This window comes from Aegilops tauschii, chromosome 2, assembly GCF_002575655.3.
Source record: "Aegilops tauschii subsp. strangulata cultivar AL8/78 chromosome 2, Aet v6.0, whole genome shotgun sequence".
Taxonomy (NCBI): domain Eukaryota; kingdom Viridiplantae; phylum Streptophyta; class Magnoliopsida; order Poales; family Poaceae; genus Aegilops; species Aegilops tauschii.
The window spans coordinates 30155473-30168196 of NC_053036.3; the positions used below are offsets into that span (position 1 = coordinate 30155473).

General features: G+C 43.5%; 1 protein-coding gene across 1 annotated transcript; it reads right to left on the reverse strand.

Annotated features, from left to right (window-relative positions):
• Positions 1-846: 846 nt before the first annotated feature.
• LOC141040670 (uncharacterized) lies at positions 847-2684 on the reverse strand. The gene is made up of 3 exons (XM_073506787.1): positions 1839-2684; positions 1622-1676; positions 847-1103 (listed from the first exon to the last, which is right to left on the reverse strand). Exons 1-3 carry the CDS (start codon positions 2682-2684, stop codon positions 847-849), a joined length of 1158 nt encoding a protein of 385 aa, XP_073362888.1.
• Between the last annotated feature and the right edge of the window lie 10040 nt (positions 2685-12724).

The window sequence follows — 12724 nt, forward strand, 5'->3', positions numbered from 1 at the left end:
GGACATCTGCTCATATAAGTCCCGGCCAAACTGACACCTAATAAAAGGGTGAAAATTATCTTCCTCCTCCATGCCACAGACAGGACATGCACTACTCAACTCCAAACCAATCCTATGTTTATTCTTCCAAGTGGGTAGTGAATCAGTCGACAATCTCCATGCAAAGTTATGTACTGTAGGGGGGACGTTGCACTTCCATATATATTGCCAGCACGAACGATTACCGTCCGACGACGAACTAGACGCCACAGCAGTGGCCCTGTTAGCATCCTCAAACGCTAGATTATACGCCGACTTAACCGTAAACCTGCCAAGCTTCTCTGGACCCCATGCAATAACGTCGTCCCCAAGCCTAGGGGATGCTTTGATTTTCAATATTTCCTCCACATCCGCTGGTACAAAGAATCGTTGCAGTACCTCCAAGTTCCAAGATTCATTCTCATTTAGTAGTCCAGCCACAAACTGAATACGACACCGACCCCGTTGCGATACTGGTTTGTAAGAGAATGGTCTCGGGATCCAGTTGTCTCTCCACACCCTGATATTGCGCCCATTCCCAACTCTCCATATCAAACCTTTCTTCAAAAGATCAAGACCATGAGATATCGCAAGCCATGAAGAAGAAGCATTGCCTGAAAATACTGTGTCCTCCAAATTGCCACTGGGGTAATATCTCGCCTTCAGAACTTGCGCGCACAAGCTCTCAGGTTTCGTCAACAAACGCCATGCCTGCCGGGCTAGCAATGCTTGATTGAACATCTGGAAGTCCCGGAAAACAGCACCCCTTTGTTCTTTGGCTGTAGCAAGTGATCCCAGCCTCTCCAATGTACTTTCCTCTTTCCTTTACTAGAACCGCAATAGAAGTTCCTTACCATTCGTGTATGTTGGCAATGCTTGAGCTATTGCTTTAATCAAGACCTCTCTTCCTGGTTGCGCCAATAGGCCATCACCCCATTGGATCAGTCGCTTGGTTAGACTAGTTTGAAGATTCTGAAATTTCCCCTTGGACATGCGTCCCTCGGGGGTTGGGAGGCCCAAATATTGTTCTTCAAACACCGTCGAAGTAACACCCAGAACATCTCGCACTTGCTCCTGTATCGTCCCTGGACATGCAGCACCAAAAAATATTGAGCATTTGTTGAAGTTCAGACTTTGCCCCGTAGCACTCTCATACAGAGCAAAGCTGCCTTAGCATTCTTTGCTTGTTCACTAGTAGCCTCAAAGAACAGCAAGGTATCATCAGCAAATAACAAATGTGATATACAAGGAGCTCTTCTGCAAACTCTCACTGGTGTTATACTACCAGCTGAAACCTTACTCTTTAAGACCGCTGATAACCCATCCGCAATAAACAAAAATAGGAATGGAGATAGAGGGTCGCCTTGCTGAAGCCCACACGACGGTGCAAATGAATCCAAGAGGGTCCCGTTTAATTTAACACGATATCTCACCGATGTGACACAAGTCATAATCCAGTCAATCCATCGCTGAGTGAAACCCCGCTTTTGCATCACCTGCTCCAAGAAAACCCAATCCACTCTGTCATAAGCTTTTGATAAGTCCAGCTTGTATGCACAAAAACTCTTCGTAGGATCCTTCTCCTGTTTGATGTAATGTAAACATTCGAAGGCCACAAGAGCATTATCTGTGATCATCCTGCCTGGCACAAAGGCACTCTGTTCCGGAGAAATCAGAGTGTCTAGGAGTGGCCTAAGACGATTCACCAAGCACTTCAAAATCACCTTATAAATTACATTACAGAGACTAATGGGCCTATAGTCAGAAATCTTTGCAGGGTTAGAGTTTTTAGGAATCAGAACAATGGAAGTAGAGTTTACCCCTTCCGGCATAATTCCAGTGACAAAAAAGTCCTTAACCGCTGCAATCACGTCGTCTCTGACAGTGCTCCAGTTCCGCTGAAAAAACCTCGCGGGGAAGCCATCTGGCCCCGGCGCCTTAAGTGGCCCAATTTGGAACATTGCGTTCGCTATCTCCTTATCAGAAAAGGCCGCACATAATTCAGCATTATCCTCCTCCGTCACCATTGGCTCCAAAAGATCTAGAACCGAGGCAGCAACAAGAGTTGCATCCGCTGAGAAAATCTCATGAAAGTAATTATTTGCAATCTCGCTCATCGCTGCAAATTCTGAGTGCACCACACAACCACTATCAGTTAATTGTCTGATTTTGTTTTTCTGTGCCCTCCACACAGCCTTATTTTGGAAAAACTTAGTATTCCGATCCCCCTCTTTCAACCATGAGATCCTCGATCTTTGCAACCAGATCATCTCCTCTTGATATAATAACTCATTCATTTTATCTGTCACCCTGCGGATATCATGTTGATCCGCATTCATGTGCATAAGCTCCTCAAGTTGGGTTCTGGATTTAGCCAGTTCCCTTGTGACATTCCCAAATTTCCTACCCCAAGTGCCGAGCGAGATCATGGTCTTTGACAGGGCGTCACGCAGCTGGGCAAGGTTGCATACACCCCCCACCGCATCCCATGCTTCCTTAATCACCTCCGGCAAAGTACCATCTGTCTCCCAGAATAACTCATACCTCCTTGGTTTTGCACCCGTCGGCCCTGGGTCGGCCGAGGCCTTGAGCAAAAGCATTATATGATCTGAACATGGTGAAGTAATATGAGAGACAACAGTGAAAGCAAACAGGTTCCTCCACATATTTGTAGCCACCGCTCGATCAAGTCGAACCCGAACATTGTTTACAGCAGCTCGTTTGTTGTCGTAGGTGAAAGGCACCCCTACGAATCCGAGATCCACCAGGCCACATGTTGGGGAACGTAGTAATTTCAAAAAATTTCCTACGCACACGCAAGATCATGGTGATGCATAGCAACGAGAGGGGAGAGTGTTGTCCACGTACCCTCGTAGACCGACAGCGGAAGCGTTATCACAACGCGGTTGATGTAGTCGTACGTCTTCACGATCCGACCGATCAAGTACCGAACGTACGGCACCTCCGAGTTCTACACACGTTCAGCTCGATGACGTCCCTCGAACTCCGATCCAGCCGAGTGTTGAGGGAGAGTTTCGTCAGCACGACGGCGTGGTGACAATGATGATGTTCCACCGACGCAGGGCTTCGCCTAGGCTCCGCAACGGTATTATCGAGGTGTAATATGGTGGAGGGGGGCACCGCACACGGCTAAGAGATCTCAAGGATCAATTGTTGTGTCTATGGGGTGCCCCCTGCCCCCGTATATAAAGGAGCAAGGGGGAGGCAGCCGGCCAAGGGGAGAGGCGCGCCAAAGGGGGGAGTCCTACTCCCACCGGGAGTAGGACTCCTCCTTTCCTTGTGGGAGTAGGAGAAGGGAAGGGGGAAAGAGAAAGAAGGAAGGGTGCGCCCCCCTTCCCTAGTCCAATTCGGACCAGACCATGGGGAGGGGTGCAGCCACCTTTTGAGGCCTTTCTCTCCTTTCCCGTATGGCCCATTAAGGCCCAATACGAATTCCCGTAACTCTCCGGTACTCCGAAAAATACCCGAATCACTCGGAACCTTTCCGAAGTCCAAATATAGTCGTCCAATATATCGATTTTTATGTCTCGACCATTTCGAGACTCCTCGTCATATCCCCGATCTCATCCGGGACTCCGAACTCCTTCGGTACATCAAAACTCAATAAAACTGTCATCGTAACGTTAAGCGTGCGGACCCTACGGGTTCGAGAACTATGTAGACATGACCGAGACACGTCTCCGGTCAATAACCAATAGCGGGACCTGGATACCCATATTGGCTCCCACCTATTCTACGAAGATCTTTATCGGTCAGACCGCATAACAACATACGTTGTTCCCTTTGTCACCGGTATGTTACTTGCCCGAGATTTGATCGTCGGTATCTCGATACCTAGTTCAATCTCGTTACCGGCAAGTCTCTTTACTCGTTCCGTAACACATCATCCCGCAACTAACTCATTAGTCACAATGCTTGCAAGGCTTATAGTGATGTGCATTACCGAGTGGGCCCAGAGATACCTCTCCGACAATCGGAGTGACAAATCCTAATCTCGAAATACGCCAACCCAACAAGTACCTTTGGAGACACCTGTAGAGCACCTTTATAATCACCCATTTACGTTGTGACGTTTGGCAGCACACAAAGTGTTCCTCCGGTAAACGGGAGTTGCATAATCTCATAGTCATAGGAACATGTATAAGTCATGAAGAAAGCAATAGCAACATACTAAACGATCGAGTGCTAAGCTAACGGAATGGGTCAAGTCAATCACGTCATTCTCCTAATGAGGTGATCTCGTTAATCAAATGACAACTTATGTCTATGGCTAGGAAACATAACCATCTTTGATTAATGAGCTAGTCAAGTAGAGGCATACTAGTGACACTCTGCTTGTCTATATATTCACACATGTATTATGTTTCCGGTTAATACAATTCTAGCATGAATAATAAACATTTATCATGATACAAGGAAATAAATAATACTTTATTATTGCCTCTAGGGCATATTTCCTTCAGTCTCCCACTTGCACTAGAGTCAATAATCTAGTTCACATCGCCATGTGATTTAACATGAATAGTTCACATCACCATGTGATTAACACCCATAGTTCACATCGTCATGTGACCATCACCCAAAGGGTTTACTAGAGTCAGTAATCTAGTTCACATCGCTATGTGATTAACACCCAAAGAGTACTAAGGTGTGATCATGTTTTGCTTATGAGATAATTTTAGTCAACGGGTCTGTCATATTCAGATCCGTAAGTATTTTGCAAATTTCTATGTCTACAATGCTCTGCATGGAGCTACTCTAGCTAATTGCTCCCACTTTCAATATGTATCTAGACCGAGACTTAGAGTCATCTAGATTAGTGTCAAAACTTGCATCGACGGAACCCTTTACGACGAACCTTTTGTCACTTCCATAATCGAGAAACATATCCTTATTCCACTAAGGATAATTTTGACCGCTGTCCAGTGATCTACTCCTTGATCACTATTGTACCCCCTTGCCAAAATCAGTGTAGGGTATACAATAGATCTGGTACACAGCATGGCATACTTTATAGAACCTATGGCCAAGGCATAGGTAATGACTTTCATTCTCTTTCTATCTTCTGCCGTGGTCGGGTTTTGAGTCTTACTCAATTTCACACCTTGTAACACAGGCAAGAACTCTTTCTTTGACTGTTCTATTTTGAACTACTTCAAAATCTTGTTAAGGTATGTACTTATTGAAAAAAAACTTATCAAGCATCTTGATCTATCTCTATAGACCTTGATGCTCAATATATAAGCAGCTTCACCGAGGTCTTTCTTTGAAAAACTCCTTTCAAACACTCCTTTATGCTTTGCAGAATAATTCTACATTATTTCCGATCAACAATATGTCATTCACATATACTTATCAGAAATGCTGTAGTGCTCCCACTCACTTTCTTGTAAATACAGGCTTCACCGCAAGTCTGTATAAAACTATATCCTTTGATCAACTTATCAAAGCGTATATTCCAACTCCGAGATGCTTGCACCAGTCCATAGATGGATCCCTGGAGCTTGCATATTTTGTTAGCACTTTTAGGATTGACAAAACTTCCTGGTTGCATCATATACAACTCTTCTTTAATAAATCCATTAAGGAATGCAATTTTGTTTATCCATTTGCCATATTTCATAAAATGCGGCAATTGCTAACATGATTCGGACAGACTTAAGCATAGATACTAGTGAGAAACTCTCATCGTAGTCAACACTTTGAACTTGTCGAAAACCTTTTTGCGACAATTCTAGCTTTGTAGATAGTAACACTACTATCAGCGTCCGTCTTCCTCTTGAAGATCCATTTATTCTCAATTGCTTGCCGATCATCGGGCAAGTCAACCAAAGTCCACACTTTGTTCTCATACATGGATCCCATCTCAGATTTCATGGCCTCAAGCCATTTTGCGGAATCTGGGCTCACCATCGCTTCTTCATAGTTCGTAGGTTCGTCATGGTCTAGTAACATAACTTCCAGAACAGGATTACCGTACCACTCTGGTGCGGATCTTACTCTGGTTGATCTACGAGGTTCAGTAATAACTTGATCTGAAGTTTCATGATCATCATCATTAACTTCCTCACTAATTGGTGTAGGTGTCTCAGAAACTGGTTTCTGTGATGAACTACTTTCCAATAAGGGAGCAGGTATAGTTACCTCATCAAGTTCTACTTTCCTCCCACTCACTTCTTTCGAGAGAAACTCCTTCTCCAGAAAGGATCCATTCTTAGCAACGAATGTTTTGCCTTCGGATCTGTGATAGAAGGTGTACCTAACTGTCTCCTTTGGGTATCCTATGAAGACACATTTCTCCGATTTGGGTTTGAGCTTACCAGGATGAAACCTTTTCACATAAGCATCGCAACCCCAAACTTTAAGAAACGACAACTTTGGTTTCTTGCCAAACCACAGTTCATACGGTGACGTCTCAACGGATTTTGATGGTGCCCTATTTAACGTGAATGTAGCTGTCTCTAATGCATAACCCCAAAACGATAGTGGTAAATTGGTAAGAAACATCATAGGTTGCACTATATCCAATAAAGTACGGTTATGACGTTCGGACACACCATTATGCTGTGGTGTTCCAGGTGGCATGAATTTGTGAAACTATTCCACATTGTTTTAACTGAAGGCCAAACTCGTAACTTAAATACTCTTCTCCACGATCAGATCGTAGAAACTTTATTTTCTTGTTACGATGATTTTCTGCTTCACTCTGAAATTATATGAACTTTTCAAATGTTTCAGACTCTTGTTTCATTAAGTAGATATACCCATATCTGCTCAAATCATCTGTGAAGGTCAGAAAATAATGATACCTGCTACGAGCCTCAATATTCATCGGACCACATACATCTGTATGTATGATTTCCAACAAATCTGTTGCTCTCTCCATAGTTCCGGAGAACGGCGTTTTAGTCATCTTGCCCATGAGGCACGGTTCGCAAGCATCAAGTGATTCATAATCAAGTGATTCCAAAATCCCATCAGTATGGAGTTTCTTCATGCGCTTTACACCAATATGACCTAAACGGCAGTGCCACAAATAAGTTGCACTATCATTATTAACTTTGCATCTTTTGGCTTCAATATTATGAATATGTGTATCACTACGATCGAGATCCAACAAACCATTTTCGTTGGTGTGTATGACCATAGAAGGTTTTTATTCATGTAAACAGAACAACAATTGTTCTCTAACTTAAATGAATAACCGTATTGCAATAAACATGATCAAATCATATTCATGCTCAACGCAAACACCAAATAACACTTATTTAGTTTCAACACTAATCCCGAAAGTATAGGGAGTGTGCGATGATGATCATATCAATCTTGGAACTACTTCCAACACACATCGTCACCTCTCCTTTTACTAGTCTCTGTTTATTCTGCAACTCCCGTTTCGAGTTACTACTCTTAGCAACTGAACCAGTATCAAATACCGAGGGGTTGCTATAAACACTAGTAAAGTACACAGCAATAACATGTATATCCAATATACCTTTGTTCACTTTGCCATCCTTCTTATCCACCAAATAGTTGGGGTAGTTCCGCTTCCAGTGACCAGTCCCTTTGCAGTAGAAGCACTTAGTCTCAGGCTTAGGACCAGACTTAGGCTTCTTCACTTGAGCAGCAACTTGCTTGCCGTTCTTCTTGAAGTTCCCCTTCTTCCCTTTGCCCTTTTCTTGAAACTAGTGGTCTCGTCAACCATCAACACTTCATGTTTTTCTTGATTTCTACCTTCGTCGATTTCAGCATCACGAAGAGCTCGGGAATTACTTTCGTCATCCCTTGCATACTGTAGTTCATCACGAAGTTCTACTAACTTGGTGATGGTGACTAGAGAATTCTGTCAATCACTATTTTATCTGGAAGATTAACTCCCACTTGATTCAAGCGATTGTAGTACCCAGACAATCTGAGCACATGCTCACTAGTTGAGCGATTCTCCTCCATCTTTTAGCTATAGAACTTGTTGGAGACTTCATATCTCTCAACTCGGGTATTTGCTTGAAATATTAACTTCAACTCCTGGAACATCTCATGTGTTCCATGACGTTCAAAATGTCTTTGAAGTCCCGATTCTAAGCCGTTAAGCATGGTGCACTAAACTATCAAGTAGTCATCATATTGAGCTAGCCAAACGTCCATAACGTCTGCATCTGCTCCTGCAATAGGTCTGTCACCTAGCGGTGCATCAAGGACATAATTTTTCTGTGCAGCAATGAGGATAATCCTCAGATCACGGATCCAATCCGCATCTTTGCTACTAACATCTTTCAACATAATTTTCTCTAGGAACATATCAAAAATAAAACAGGGAAGCAACAACGCGAGCTATTGATCTACAACATAATTTGCAAAATACTATCAGGACTAAGTTCATGATAAATTTAAGTTCAATTAATCATATTACTTAAGAACTCCCACTTAGATAGACATCCCTCTAATCCTCTAAGTGATCACGTGATCCATATCAACTAAACCATGTCCGATCATCACGTGAGATGGAGTAGTTTCAACGGTGAACATCACTATGTTGATCATATCTACTATATGATTCACGCTCGACCTTTCGGTCTCTGTGTTCCGAGGCCATATCTGTTATATGCTAGGCTCGTCAAGTTTAACCTGAGTATTCCGCGTGTGCAACTGTTTTGCACCCGTTGTATTTGAACGTAGAGCCTATCACACCCGATCATCACGTGGTGTCTCAGCACGAAGAACTTTCGCAACGGTGCATACTCAGGGAGAACACTTATACTTTGATAATTTAGTGAAGGATCATCTTATAATGCTACCGTCAAACAAAGCAAGATAAGATGCATAAAGGATTAACATCACATGCAATCAATATAAGTGATATGATATGGCCATCATCATCTTGTGCTTGTGATCTCCATCTCCGAAGCACCGTGCTTGTGATCTCCATCACCGAAGCACCGTCATGATCACCATCGTCACCGGCGCGCCACCTTGATCTCCATCGTAGCATCGTTGTCGTCTCGCCAACTTATTGCTTTTACGACTATCGCTACCGCTTAGTGATAAAGTAAAACTATTACATGGCGATTGCATCTCATACAATAAAGCGACAACCATATGGCTCCTGCCAGTTGCCGATAACTCGGTTACAAAACATGATCATCTCATACAACACATTATATCACATCATGTCTTGACCATATCACATCACAACATGCCCTGCAAAAACAAGTTAGACGTCCTCTACTTTGTTGTTGCAAGTTTTACGTGGCTGCTACGGGCTTAGCAAGAACCGTTCTTACCTACGCATCAAAACCACAACGATAGTTTGTCAAGTTGGTGCTGTTTTAACCTTCGCAAGGACCGAGCGTAGCCACACTCGGTTCAACTAAAGTGAGAGAGACAGACACCCGCCGGTCACCTTTAAGCAACGAGTGCTCGCAACGGTGAAACAAGTCTCGCGTAAGCGTACGCGTAATGTCGGTCCGGGCCGCTTCATCTCACAATACCGCTGAACCAAAGTATGACATGCTGGTAAGCAGTATGACTTATATCGCCCACAACTCACTTGTGTTCTACTCGTGCATAGCATCAACGCATAAAACCAGGCTCGGATGCCACTGTTGGGGAACGTAGTAATTTCAAAAAATTTCCTACGCACACGCAAGATCATGGTGATGCATAGCAACGAGAGGGGAGAGTGTTGTCCACGTACCCTCGTAGACCGACAGCGGAAGCGTTATCACAACGCGGTTGATGTAGTCGTACGTCTTCACGATCCGACCGATCAAGTACCGAACGTACGGCACCTCCGAGTTCTACACACGTTCAGCTCGATGACGTCCCTCGAACTCCGATCCAGCCGAGTGTTGAGGGAGAGTTTCGTTAGCACGACGGCGTGGTGACGATGATGATGTTCCACCGACGCAGGGCTTCGCCTAAGCTCCGCAACGGTATTATCGAGGTGTAATATGGTGGAGGGGGGCACCGCACACGGCTAAGAGATCTCAAGGATCAATTGTTGTGTCTATGGGGTGCCCCCTGCCCCCGTATATAAAGGAGCAAGGGGGAGGCAGCCGGCCAAGGGGAGAGGCGCGCCAAAGGGGGGAGTCCTACTCCCACCGGGAGTAGGACTCCTCCTTTCCTTGTGGGAGTAGGAGAAGGGAAGGGGGAAAGAGAAAGAAGAAAGGGTGCGCCCCCCTTCCCTAGTCCAATTCGGACCAGACCATGGGGAGGGGTGCAGCCACCTTTTGAGGCCTTTCTCTCATTTCCTGTATGGCCCATTAAGGCCCAATACGAATTCCCGTAACTCTCCGGTACTCCGAAAAATACCCGAATCACTCGGAACCTTTCCGAAGTCCAAATATAGTCGTCCAATATATCGATTTTTACGTCTCGACCATTTCGAGACTCCTCGTCATATCCCCGATCTCATCCGGGACTCCGAACTCCTTCGGTACATCAAAACTCAATAAAACTGTCATCGTAACGTTAAGCGTGCGGACCCTACGGGCTCGAGAACTATGTAGACATGACCGAGACACGTCTCCGGTCAATAACCAATAGCGGGACCTGGATGCCCATTTTGGCTCCCATGTATTTTATGAAGATCTTTATCGGTCAGACCGCATAACAACATACGTTGTTCCCTTTGTCACCGGTATGTTACTTGCCCGAGATTTGATCGTCGGTATCTCGATACCTAGTTCAATCTCGTTACCGGCAAGTCTCTTTACTCGTTCCGTAACACATCATCCCGCAACTAACTCATTAGTCACAATGCTTGCAAGGCTTATAGTGATGTGCATTACCGAGTGGGCCCAGAGATACCTCTCCGACAATCGGAGTGACAAATTCTAATCTCGAAATACGCCAACCCACAAGTACCTTTGGAGACACCTGTAGAGCACCTTTATAATCACCCATTTACGTTGTGACGTTTGGCAGCACACAAAGTGTTCCTCCGGTAAACGGGAGTTGCATAATCTCATAGTCATAGGAACATGTATAAGTCATGAAGAAAGCAATAGCAACATACTAAACGATCGAGTGCTAAGCTAACGGAATGGGTCAAGTCAATCACGTCATTCTCCTAATGAGGTGATCTCGTTAATCAAATGACAACTTATGTCTATGGCTAGGAAACATAACCATCTTTGATTAACGAGCTAGTCAAGTAGAGGCATACTAGTGACACTCTGCTTGTCTATATATTCACACATGTATTATGTTTCCGGTTAATACAATTCTAGCATGAATAATAAACATTTATCATGATACAAGGAAATAAATAATACTTTATTATTGCCTCTAGGGCATATTTCCTTCAGTCTCCCACTTGCACTAGAGTCAATAATCTAGTTCACATCGCCATGTGATTTAACATGAATAGTTCACATCACCATGTGATTAACACCCATAGTTCACATCGTCATGTGACCATCACCCAAAGGGTTTACTAGAGTCAGTAATCTAGTTCACATCGCTATGTGATTAACACCCAAAGAGTACTAAGGTGTGATCATGTTTTGCTTATGAGATAATTTTAGTCAACGGGTCTGTCATATTCAGATCCGTAAGTATTTTGCAAATTTCTATGTCTACAATGCTCTGCATGGAGCTACTCTAGCTAATTGCTCCCACTTTCAATATGTATCTAGACCGAGACTTAGAGTCATCTAGATTAGTGTCAAAACTTGCATCGACGGAACCCTTTACGACGAACCTTTTGTCACTTCCATAATCGAGAAACATATCCTTATTCCACTAAGGATAATTTTGACCGCTGTCCAGTGATCTACTCCTTGATCACTATTGTACCCCCTTGCCAAAATCAGTGTAGGGTATACAATAGATCTGGTACACAGCATGGCATACTTTATAGAACCTATGGCCAAGGCATAGGTAATGACTTTCATTCTCTTTCTATCTTCTGCCGTGGTCGGGTTTTGAGTCTTACTCAATTTCACACCTTGTAACACAGGCAAGAACTCTTTCTTTGACTGTTCTATTTTGAACTACTTCAAAATCTTGTTAAGGTATGTACTTATTGAAAAAAAACTTATCAAGCATCTTGATCTATCTCTATAGACCTTGATGCTCAATATATAAGCAGCTTCACCGAGGTCTTTCTTTGAAAAACTCCTTTCAAACACTCCTTTATGCTTTGCAGAATAATTCTACATTATTTCCGATCAACAATATGTCATTCACATATACTTATCAGAAATGCTGTAGTGCTCCCACTCACTTTCTTGTAAATACAGGCTTCACCGCAAGTCTGTATAAAACTATATCCTTTGATCAACTTATCAAAGCGTATATTCCAACTCCGAGATGCTTGCACCAGTCCATAGATGGATCCCTGGAGCTTGCATATTTTGTTAGCACTTTTAGGATTGACAAAACTTCCTGGTTGCATCATATACAACTCTTCTTTAATAAATCCATTAAGGAATGCAATTTTGTTTATCCATTTGCCATATTTCATAAAATGCGGCAATTGCTAACATGATTCGGACAGACTTAAGCATAGATACTAGTGAGAAACTCTCATCGTAGTCAACACTTTGAACTTGTCGAAAACCTTTTTGCGACAATTCTAGCTTTGTAGATAGTAACACTACTATCAGCGTCCGTCTTCCTCTTGAAGATCCATTTATTCTCAATTGCTTGCCGATCATCGGGCAAGTCAACCAAAGTCCAC